The sequence below is a fragment of the Schistocerca gregaria genome, chromosome 1 (genome assembly GCF_023897955.1).
Source record: "Schistocerca gregaria isolate iqSchGreg1 chromosome 1, iqSchGreg1.2, whole genome shotgun sequence".
Classification (NCBI taxonomy): Eukaryota; Metazoa; Arthropoda; class Insecta; order Orthoptera; family Acrididae; genus Schistocerca; species Schistocerca gregaria.
Genome location: NC_064920.1, coordinates 514,584,290 through 514,596,870, shown reverse-complemented (window position 1 = coordinate 514,596,870; position 12,581 = coordinate 514,584,290). Strand labels below are relative to the sequence as shown.

At 41.8% G+C, this 12,581-nt stretch overlaps 1 protein-coding gene across 1 annotated transcript in view; it reads left to right on the top strand.

Annotated features, from left to right (window-relative positions):
- Window positions 1-12,581, top strand: part of LOC126354491 (sodium- and chloride-dependent GABA transporter 1-like) — a 287,334-nt gene that overhangs the window by 153,027 nt on the left and 121,726 nt on the right. The window contains exons 3-4 of the mRNA XM_050004222.1: window positions 967-1,101; window positions 6,416-6,559. Coding sequence (XP_049860179.1) covers window positions 967-1,101; window positions 6,416-6,559 — 279 coding nt within the window. The remainder of the gene's footprint in view (window positions 1-966; window positions 1,102-6,415; window positions 6,560-12,581) is intronic.

Genomic DNA, 12,581 nt, shown 5'->3' with positions numbered 1-12,581 from the left:
TTTCCGGTGTATTCTCAATCCATGTTCTCTACTCATGAGATTGTTCATTCCTGTAATTCTTTTTTACTTTCGCTGAGGTTACGAAAGTCATCAGAAAATCTTATCGCTAATATCCCTTGACCTCGAATTTTAATCCCACCTTCGAACTCTTGAGTCTTTTCCTCATATAGACTATACATGTATATTAATTTTGCCTTCTAGCTCTGCCTTCTTTCCTTACTATGTCTTATTACCTGAGCTCTTGATATTCATAGAGCTGCCACTCTCTTTCCAAATGTTTCTTCAGTTTTCCTATAAGCGACATCTATGTTTCTCCTAGTCATACGTGCTTCTGCAGCCTTCTTATTTGTCGGCTAGTCATTCCAACTTAGACAGTTTATGCTTCCTGCAATATTATGGTCTATTCCTCCATATTCCCTTCATTTCTTGCTCTCATTAGTTAAATTCTTAATCTCGCGAGTTATACAAGAATTGTTATTGTGCCTTCTCTTTTTGTCTGTATAATCTTCCACGACTTCCACTATTTCATCCCTCGAAGCAACCCATTCGTCCTCCATTGTATTGCTTTCCGCTGTTGTAGTCATTAAGTAGTACAGGGCTTGAAAGTTATACTCCGCTTCTTTTTAAATTCACTGGCGCAGCCTAAAACAAAAAATTCGAAGCATGTTAGTGCATGAATACCTGATACATGTACGCCATGTACAGATTCATTCTGCGTACCTCTGTAGACAGGGATACCAGCTGATTTTTTTAAAATACTGGTTAAGTCGTTTGTTAATGTGCCATACATATATTTGCAAAACGAGTGTGCCTTTATGACCTCTTTTAACTGTATTAATTGTACTAAGGTATGTATCCAGGAAACAGTTTGGGGCTGTTGGTAGTCACTGTCAAGTGGTCACTGCTGGAGATCACTTGTCCTTATCGTAGCTGCATAGTTGCAAATTTATCTGAATTTCTTTGCAGGCGCCTTCCTTATCCCTTACATCGTCATGTTAATGGTGATGGGTGTACCTATCTTCTTTATGGAGATGGTCCTTGGGCAGTACAGTCAGCAAGGGGCTACTGTTGTCTTTGCTCGGATGGCACCCATCTTCCAAGGTAAGACTTAGTGTAAAAAAACAAAAACAGAAGATGTTATTAATGACGTTTCTGAAAGAATTATTAATTTTCATAAAATACATGTATTCAGTTCTACACAACAGACAGACACACACCAACAACTGATGTAGCACATCAATTGTAGACAGAAAAGAGAGCAGAATGGTTCACATTTTTGGGTGCACATATTGTTGAAAACTTGAACTGGAAGAAGCATATTGTTGAGATTCTCGAACAGTTAGATTGAACTACTGTTGCTCTTGGTATAATTGCTAGTATTGCAAACAGACGACTCAAATACCTCACATATTTTGTAAACTTCCAGTCAATAATGTCTTATCAAATAATTTTCTAGGGCAACTCACCACTTAGAAATAAAGTAAGAAAGTATTCATTGCAAAAAAGCAAGAAGCAAGAATAATGTGTGATGTTCACTGGCAGTTGCCATGTAGGTACCTCTTCAAGGAATTAAGGATTTTAATCGTATCATCACAAAAGATATGTTCTCAAATGAAATTCGGCCTAAATCCATCATTTTTAAGAAGAAAAGTACAATTCATATCAACAACAACAGAGAAAAAATGACCTTTGTTACCAGTTATTAAAGCAATTAGTGGCTAAGAGTGGACTTCAATATTCACCAACAAAAATTTTTTGTCATTTGCCCAGTAACATCAAATGTCTGACAGGTAGCAAAGCAAATTTTAAATCTAACCCGAAAATAATTTCTCCTGGACAACTCCATGTATTCCATGGACGAATTTTTATTTAAAAACTTGTAGCCAGTAAAGAAAAAAGACCTAGTTTTTAAGTGTAGTTGCATGAGTATAAATAAAACGCTGATGTGTTCATTAACGCTAACACTAATCACATAAACTTTTCCTGGAAACTGATTAAGTCCACATAATTTTTATAAACCACTCGTTCAATCGATCTGTATAACATGTAACTAACTCTAAAATGTTTTATCACAAACATCTATGCATATATAATTTGGAACAGTTTCTTTCGAACCAGCAAAGAGAATAATCTATTTTTTAATTTGGAAAGTCATATTTCGTTCTGAAGATATCAAAGTATTTCTTAGGCACCAGAAATAATTCTTATATGAACGGCTTTTGAACTGCAATGGTGAGCATTCTAATGCATATGGCTCAAAGCATTGTGGGGCAGTTCACCAGTCACTTTTACTAGTCAGTAAGCACATATAAAAACCCATAAACAGGGAGACGATTAGGAATTGAGTTCGTATGAATTTTGTAGTTGAGTCGAATCACCCTGGTAGGAATCACGCAGCAGTATAGCCAGTTTCACTCATTGACATGATGTATACCAGCTTCAATGTTTCTTAAGGATGAGTTACTGCAGAACATTATTCCACATGACAAATATTCAAAATATGCCAGCTTTCTGATTTGTCTCTCCCCATATGCAATGATTCTAAGTGAAAATGTGGCTGAACTAAGTTGTTTTAGAAGTTCCAGTATGTGTCTTTTCCAGTTTAAACTCTCGTCAATAAGTACTGACAAAAATTTTGAAGTTTACACACTATTTTAATTTTCTTCGGCATGTTTTACACTTATCATTGGTGTAGTGTCTCTAGGCGTGCAGAATTGAATACATTGTGTCTTTTTAAAATTGAGGAAGAGACTATCTCAGAAAACCAGTCAATGGTACTTGTTTACCATTTCTTCCATTTCTAAATTTGTACTTGGATTGATTACGATACTACGTGATCTGCAAAAACAAAAAAATCTTACATTGCTTGTTGTGTATTAGATGGAAGTTCGTTACATTTATGAAGAACAACAGTGAACCAAAGACTAAGCCTTGGAGAACCCCTTATGTGATTTCTCCCGTCAGAACTGCGTCCTCGGACTTTATTGGTTGAATTACAAAATACAGCTTTCTGCATTGTATTTTCTGCATTATATTATCCATTGGTTGGCTATAAACTACCGACATTCCCATAAAACTTCAACTTATCTAGGATAATATTGTGATTCATACATAAGGATGTGGGTTCCATTGAATGGTAGCACACAAAATAAGGCTACGGAATGGCACATCTTACACCGCAACACAGAATGGACGACTCCTCGTATTACGAATCGGGTCGTCCAACACGACTTGCTATACACATCTTACTTCACTCGAAGGACAAGTAGTACTTGGTGATTATGTTAGGAGTGTACGTCTTTGGCATAGAACGTTTTCTGGAAGTTCAATCAGATTCATGTACGGAACGCGTGATGGGTAGTCCAGACGCTTTATGCAGGTACCAATTAACAAGGCGAGCACTACCAGATGAAATCCTGGTGCTTTAGATTACTCTTAGAGCGATGCAGGATGACTTTCATTCAGCATGCAGCGCTCGCACTACAGACAGGAAATACACGCATTAGCGCACATGCTCCTAACATCTTGAAGACGGAGACATTGACTTCTTCCTATTCTTCTCCCTTCGGTTCCAAAGTGTGCACCAGATAAAAATATTACTCTACAGACGAAGCTGCCAGTCATTTGTCTACACGATATTTATCGCAATGTTTCTGGGCCCATTTGCGGTGGGGAAAATACCACAATTAACGAAGAGTGCGATGGCTTTGTGCCGTTCTAACGCATCTGGATGGTCGCTGAGCGCACAGATTACATTTTCTCGAGTCGATGATAATGCTTTTGATGGCAGATGTGTGTAGCGAGATCTCTGGCGAAGGCAGGTACCCTGGAGAACCGGCACTTTCGGGCACTTCAGTCACGATGATGATCCGGACACATGTAGTCGACTTCACAAGTGCTGGTGTTTAAAGATCCCCACTCGCAAAAACTTCACACCCGTGAAATGGTTGATTCGGGGACCAAACAGCGACGTCATCAGTCTCAAATGATTAGGGAAGGATGGGGAAATAATTCGGCTGTACCCTTTCAAAGGAACCATCCCGAAATTTGCCTGAAGCGTTTCAGGGAAATCACGGAAAACCTTAATCAGGATGGCCGGACGCTGGTTTAGACCATCGTCCTCCCGAATGCGCCCGTGAAATGAAAAGAGTTAGTCTGATCCTCGACAACCTAGTGCGATTGTCACCAGCTTCGTTATACACATGTGTTCGCTATGCCATCCAGCTTCCTTATGACTCGAGCTCTTTCTTGGCAGATGCGCACAATAAGCACGCAGACCTTAGGTCACTGTTCCGTTTATTTGTTGGTGCATATCTTAAAGAACACGTGAGGCAATACTGTCCCTACGACTTACCTTAGAAGCTAGATTAAGGAAGGACAAACCTACGTTTCTAGCATTTGTAGACTTAGAGAAAGCTTTTGACAATGTTGATTGGAATACTCTCTTTCAAATTCTGAAGGTAGGTGGGGTAAAATACAGGGAGCGAAATTTGTACAGAAACCAAATGGCAGTTAAAAGAGTCGAGGGACATAAAGGGAAGCAGTGGTTGGAAAGGGAGTGAGACAGGGTTGTAGTCTCTCCCCGATGTTATTCAATCTGTATATTGAGCAAGCAGTGAAGGAAACAAAAGAAAAATTCGGAGTAGGTATTAAAATCCATGGAGAAGAAATAAAAATGTTCGCCGATTACATCGTAATTTTGTCAGAGACAGCAAAGGACTTAGAAGAGCAGTTGAACGGAATGGATAGTGTCTTGAAAGGAGGATATAAGATGAGCATCAACAAAAGCAAAACGAGGATAATGGAACGTAGTCAAGTCGGGTGATGCTGAGGGAATTAGATTAGGAAATGAGACACTTAAAGTAGTAAAGGAGTTTTGCTATTTGGGGAGCAAAATAACTGATGACGGTCGAAGTAGAGAGGATATAAAATGTAGACTGGCAATGGCAAGGAAAGCGTTTCTGAAGAAGAGAAATTTGTTAACATCGAGTATAGATTTAAGTGTCAGGAAGTCATTTCTGAAAGTATTTGTATGGAGTGTAGCCATGTATAGAAGTGAAACATGGACGATAAATAGTTTGGACAAGAAGAGAATAGAAGCCTTTGAAATGTGGTACTACAGAAGAATGCTGAAGATTAGATGGGTAGATCACATAACTAATGAGGAAGTATTGAATAGGATTGGGGAGAAGAGAAGTTTGTGGCACAACTTGACCAGAAGAAGGGATCGGTTGGTAGGACATGTTCTGAGGCATCAAGGGATTACCAATTTAGTATTGGAGGGCAGCGTGGAGGGTAAAAATCGTAGAGGGAGACCAAGAAATGACTACACTAAGCAGATTCATAAGGATGTAGGTTGCAGTAGGTACTGGGAGATGAAGAAGCTTGCACAAGATAGAGTAGCATGGAGAGCTGCAGCAAACCAGTCTCAGGACTGAAGACCACAACAACAACAACAACAATCTTAAAAGAACAAGTTTAGCCAGGACCCATTACATTACTGGCAAATTTACCAGTGAATGGCCGGTTACACTTACTGACAGTAACTTTGCACTGCCATTTACCCAATACCATGTACAGTTTCATTGGCGAGATGAAGTCAATATTTCCTTATGGTATCGCAGTACTTATTGACGAGAGTTTAAACTGGAAAAGACACATACTGGAACTTCTAAAACAACTTAGTTCAGCCACATTTTCACTTAGAATCATTGCATATGGCGAGAGACAAATCAGAAAGCTGACATATTTTGAATATTTTCTTTCAATAATGTCATGTGGAATAATGCTCTGCAGTAACTCATCCTTAAGAAAGAAAGCCTTCATTGCTGGAAAACTTTCTGTTAGAATAAAAAGTGATGCTCACGTACAATCATCTTATAGACATTCTGACTTTCCTTCACAGCATATTTATTCCCTCATGAAGTTCGTCGTAAAGAATCCACTACAACGTCAAAGGAACAATAAGGTACATGATCACAATACGAGTACGAAAAATGATATTCATTGCTCCGTAGTAAGGTTGTCTTTAGCACAAGAAGTCGTTCACAGTGCTACAACAACAAGTTTTGATCGCTTATCCAACGATGTAAAATGTGTGCCAGACAGTAAAGTAAAATTTGAAAACAAAATGGGAAAGTTTCTCCTTTCAACTCCTTCTGTTCCGTAGAAGAATGTCTTTTATTGTGACAAGTATGTTTAATAGGTGGTGGGTAGGAGTTACTAACTCTCTTATATACATTTACGGAAAACTTATAAATTGTCAGCATGTAGTCATATTTACAAATGAATCTGCAATGTGAAAATAAAATGACTCGATAGCCAAATGAAACAAAGTGGGATGTTCTACCACTTTCAGATGTTTCAGTACAGTGTTCGTTACAAATTAAAATGTTGTTCTTTCTCCCTACCAAAGGAGTGGGCTTCAGTGCGCTGATCATAGTGCTTGTGATCAACATCATCTACATGGTGGTGGTCTCGTGGACGCTGTTCTACATGTTCGCCTCATTCAGCTCGGTGCTAGGCTGGGCGCGCTGCGACTATGACTTCAACTCTGACTGTGAGTATGGTTCTGTCCATTACCTGTATTTTACAAATACTGTTTGCTGCATAATCCATTAAATTTCAGGGATGCACTTCTGTCTTCCCCCTCATCACCCTGCCCCCTTTCTATTTCCTCTTCCTTCTCCTCCTCTCTCTGGCCAATTGCTCTTCCCATTTCTCTCTATCCATCCTTTCCTCCCCCTCTCACTATCCATCTCCTTCTGCCTCCTCTCTCAGTTCATCTTATCCTCCCTCCTGCCTCTGTCCAACCCCCCCCCCCCCCCCTCTCTGGCAGTTCCCTTTTCCTCTCTGTCTCCTCCTTCCCCTCTCTCTGCCCATCTACTCTTTCAGTCCATCCTGTCTTCCCCTCCTTCCCTTTTTACAACTGCCCACTGCCACTCCAATCTACCAAATGCCTCCTATTCCGCCAAGACCTCCACTATTTTCAACCCATTTCCTTCTTCTCCTCACTTGGAATATCTCACTATGTTCCTATCTCTGTCCATCTCCTTCTCTCTCTTTGGCCATTTCCTCCTCCCTCGACCTCTGTACTACTCCTTCTACCACTTTTTCTGTCTGTTCCCTCGTTCTCCTTGTATTTCATTCTGCTTCATCCTCTCTATCAGTCTCCTCCTTCCAGTCTCTGTCCTTCTCCCTGTCGCTCCATCGTCCCCTCCCCCCTCTTTGTCTATCTCCTCCAGCTTTCCTTTTCTATCTGCCCCTAACTCCTTCCCCTCTTTCCATCCAACTGTCCAGCCTCTCTCTCTCTCTCTCTCTCTCTCTCTCTCTCTCTCTCTCTCTCTCTCTCTGTTCAGGTTCCCCTCTACCTATTTCAAATGCCTCCCAGGCATGCCCATCTGTATGCGAAGCCCTACAAAACAGGTCGATAAAGCAGGCCAGTCCTAACTACTTCAACACACGTGCCTGTCATGCAGGAGAGCTTACAAGTTGGGGGCTCGGAAACAGATTTTTGCAGCTGAGATGTAGGCTGCCCTGCAAGGCAGACCCATAAAGCATATTGTATTTATTCAAGTAATTCATTAATCTGTGTTTCATAATTAAGTATATTACTTTTGAGATTGGTGACAACAGAGAAATAGGATGGTAATTTTGTGTCTTCTGCAATACCTTACTCTTGCCTGTTTTATATAATCTGGAAATCTCCCTGATGTGAATGTTACAGTTGTTATGTCTGTTAAATGAGCTTGTATTCTCTGTATGCATTGTTTCAGCACACACATTGGCACTACATCTAACTCTACCAACTTTTTATTTTTTACTTTTCAATTCTATAAACTTTACCAACAGCTCTACACTTTAAGATATTTTATTTTGAAAGCAAGTGTACAGCTGTTGGTAAAGTTTATTGAGTTGAAAAGTGCATACCACACGACGATGTCCACTGGCCACAATGGACCAACATAGATTTTATTTTTTATGTTTTATACAGTTCTTCATACTTTGAGGTTGGTAGTAACATCACTGTGCTTAGTGCATAATTATTTATTGGTGCTACATTCGTTTTTGGAAATTTTTGCTGTAATTTCTCTGCAATACTTAAAAAACGCTCATTTATCTAAGTTTCTAAGTGATGTGGATCATTTGTTGATTTAGCTTCAAATGTTCAAATGTGTGTGAAATCCTAAGGGCCCAAACTGCTGATCTCAACGGTCCCTAGACTTACACACTACCTAAACTAACTTATGTTAAGAACAACACGCACACCCATGCCCGGGGAGGACTCGTACTTCTAGTGGGAGAGGACGTGCAGTCCATGACATGGTGCCTCTAACCGCGTGACCACTCCTCATGGCTGTTAATTTAGCTCCCACAGTTACCATTATTTTTTCATGCCTTAGTTTGTCTGTGCCTGTTTTCTTTTTAATGACTGCTTTACTTTTCTTCTCTGCATTGTATATTATCTTGCCATTAAATGACATTTCTGCAGAAATTAGCACCTTCCTATAAATTATTTTGTGTCTGTGATAGTAGTTTAAGAAGTGTAGCTCATCATCACTCATTAAAACACGTCGCTCTGTGAAAGAGAGATTGATGATGCTACCTAGTTGTCTACCTAGATCCCTGCCCAAGAAAACATGCTGATTAAACTCTTCACAGTGGAATTAATAAATGATAATTTTCGGCCAACCACTCGTTTAATGGATGAGGGTAATCCCAATAGTTCCCTAATTATGACTGGCTATGAAATGAAATTCAGAGGTAAAATAAACGCCTTAGTGTATTAACAATAACTTAGTTTGTTTACACATTGTCAAATAATTCCGTAAAAGCTTCTACCTAATGTGACAGACGCTAACAGTAAAACGAATAAAACGAAATTGGAATGTCCTTTGGTTCGCAGAGGATAGGAAAGTATGTGATGGTAAATTCACCTTCCTGATATTTTAAAAACTAACTGTCCAAAATCTGCTACTCGGCAGCGTCGCTTACCATTTTCAGAATAGATATGAAGTTGTTATGCAACTGTGCCTGCCCCAGTTGCCATGTTGAACCTAATTGTGAAATTATGGAGGGTTACTAAATTGATAGTGATGTATGCTGCCAGTTCTGCTCATAAATCTCAATAAGTACTGGGTTGGGTGGTGCCGATTGCTTGCTAAGCGTGCCAGTTTGAAAGCATCTACTGCATTGTTCATGGACGAGGACTTTACCAGAAATCTGTTTGCTGAAGTCTGAGCCTGAAGCGTACTGACTGTAGTATCCCAGTTGAGAGTTGATTCGGAATCTGAAGTGCCACTTCTGAGAGCACAACTGAGAGTATATCCCTGGAATCAGAGCCCACAGTGTGTAAAGAGCGCAGCACAAGACCATTCTGTGAACATTTTTTGTGCCTACGTTAGCAATTACTTATTAGAAAAGTTACTTTTTGCAGTACCATCACCAAAGCACGAAAACGCGGCTATTCCAGTCAAGTGTAGTGATGCTCTCCTTCCAGAAACTTTCAATTAAAAATCTTACAAAATTGATGAGGAGCACGTCATCCGCGATTGGTAGATGGTGGAAGTTCCTTTGAGAGAGAAGGTGGAGGGTGTGGAGATGGAGAGAGGGGGGACACAGACATCGGTAAAAGGGTTCAAATGGTTGAATTGGCTCTGAGCACTATGTGACTTAACATCTGAGGTCATCAGTCCCCTAGAACTTAGAACTACTTAAACCTAACCTAACCTAACGACATCACACGCATCCATGCCCGAGGCAGGATTCAAACCTGTGACCGTAGTGGTCGCGCGTCGGTAAAGGGGGAGGCGGGTAGTGGAGAGGAATCGAGACATCAGGGGGTGAGGAGGATAGAGGTGGCGGTTGGTATAGAGGATACAGATGTATTCAAGGAAAAGGAGGACTTGGAGGAAGGGGATAGTGTCATACAGGATCCTCATGGGGAACGGGATACACATACGGAAAGCGAGGTGGAAGAAGTGGCGTTCAATGATTTGGAGGGCTTTATAGAATTTAGGAGAGAATGGTAGCTTATACCAAAAATCGGCGCGGAGACACATGTGCAAAGGCAGCCACTAGAGGTGTGACCTCTGTAGAGATTTTGGGGGAATCTTCGAATGTTGCTCCGTCTGTGGAGCGCAGGCACATGTATAATGATGATACTACAAGCGCACTCTTTGCCAGAATGCGCACTCGCGGAGTTAATATTCAGATGTCAAAACTAATAAAAGTACCTGCCACTAAACATGGTATTAATCATAAAATGTTTCATTTCTGAACTAAATAAATCACCAGGTCCCACGTCTTATCCAGTTGAAACCCACCATCACGTTTATAAGATCTTCCAGCAAACGGTTTTCAATCGATTCCTCATTAGTTGAATCCCAGAAGCATCTCGTCGAGATTTTCATGGAGAAATAATCCATGGAATGTCCTGTGGAAATACAATGTCGACTATAATGGACTTACTCGGCTGCGAAAGGTGAGAGTGGTTGTGATGTTCGACGCATGTTTCACGCACTGTGCGCGTTGTGTGACCAGTGCAGGCTTTGTCTCACTGGCACCGTATTCTGTAGATTCCAGCCCTCCGCAGTCCCAGATCGTCCTTCATCGAAACGACAATAGCCCAAGTCACTGCAAGTGCATAGAGGATTACACCGACATGATTTTGCTCAAGATGTAGCCTAATTTCGGCGAAATATTGCTGAAGCGCAGGAGAAAAGTCCTCGACTCAAAGCGCTCCTTCTCTTGATCTTATGGGTGGTCATGATTCTTCTTTAATAAAGCTGCGCTAATGTGATGTCAAGAATATCCATTACATGTGAACACATACTGTGCGTGTTCCAGCTACTGTGCAAAGCTGCCTCTATCAGACACAAAATGTGCCATGTGAACCAACCTTCGAAGGTGCCTGTAGTTTATGGTGCGCGGTGGCAGCTAGACGCCTGCAAGTACAGGTCCGTGTCTGTGAGCTTGCAACAAACGGAATGCCCGTCGACTTTACGAGTGACCAAAACTTTCAATATGGAAGACAGCCCCCATTTTCACTTCCATCGTAAATGTGATATTCTCGTGTACAGCGTTGTGTCGGCTACGGTGGGAGTCCGCTCCGATAGAAACAAGTAAGGAAAGAAGTTACGATAGTCGGTGGCAAGAATTCAAACTGATCTGTACATAACATAATCAGTACAACAATTTATTTCTAAAAAGGAGAGAAATAAAGTTAAACGTAAACGTAGGCTTCCGCGGCTTGTCTCTGTCAATAAAATTCTTCTGGGCTGCTGACCGCATTGAAAATTGTCCAACGTTTCGGCCACTATTTTCAAGTGGCCTTTCTCAGGACTTTGTGCTGAGCTGAGTGCTAAACAAGAGAGACTTCAGATCGTATATAGTAGCGGAGGAACCAGTGTACGTAATTTTACAGGGTATTTGAGGATGGGAGGAGGGGTATTAGGCGTTCTCTATCAGCCTTTGTGTTAATCCTTGTCATTGGTGGATAAAGACGTGCTTGATTGTTGTTTACGTTATTTCTTGCCATTGGTGGAAACTGACGAATTAGATACGGGTTGCCGATGTGACGTAGTGATGTTGGCAGGTGCAGTCTCCTGCGCGCCTGCGCTCTGTGTGTGCGTACGACCACCGCGGTCTCCCGCGCGCCTCTGTCAGCCACTCGCTCGCGTTTGCGCTCAGTCCTCCCGTAGCCTTGTCATTGTTGGCAGCCAGGACACCGGGAGCCTATACCTGTTCTCTCTGTTCATGTCGGCGGATCGCTTGGCTATTTTTGTTGCCTCTGTAATCTTCTTCCTCAATGTAAATGATTGATTTACCTGTACGCGTGCCGGCCGCGGTGGTCTAGTGGTTCTAGACGCGCAGTCCGGAACCGCGGGACTGCTACGGTCGCAGGCTCGAATTCTGCCTCGGGCATGGATGTATGTGATGTCCTTAGGTTAGTTAGGTTCAAGTAGTTCTAAGTTATAGGGGACTGATGACCACATATGTTAAGTCCCATAGTGCTCAGAGCCATTCTTTTACCAGTACGCGTGCACCACGGAATATTATTTCTTTCGTCGCACTCATCCTGGTGTCCCGCCACCGCTGATCTGGTGCGTTGTTCCAGACGGATACATCTTTCATGTTCTGCAGTTCGTCTGCTGATTGGCTGCCCCGTCTCGCCTACTTGCACTAGCCCACATCCGCAACAGACTCCTGAAGTGCTTAGCTTGTCTTTCGTTGATATTAAACGTGACGACAGAGTATACAGAAACGCCAACAGCACTGGCAGGTACCACCACGCCTCCTCCCACCGCCATCCTACCCAGAACACTGTAATAAGGACGGCTCACAGGATCACCGATGGCGAACACCTGAAGGTGTGACTACAAGACCTCAGATTCATTTTTGGAGCCAGTGGTTATGGGAAGAATATGGCAGATAAAACTATGACGACAACGGATGAAGGCAATAGGAAAGAGCAGAAGGAAGCACAGAACATAGCCCTATTACCACATGTACAGGGGGTCACGGAACGTGTGTGAAAATTTCGCCGCCTAGCCGGCATCAAGCCAATGTTTCGGAACAAC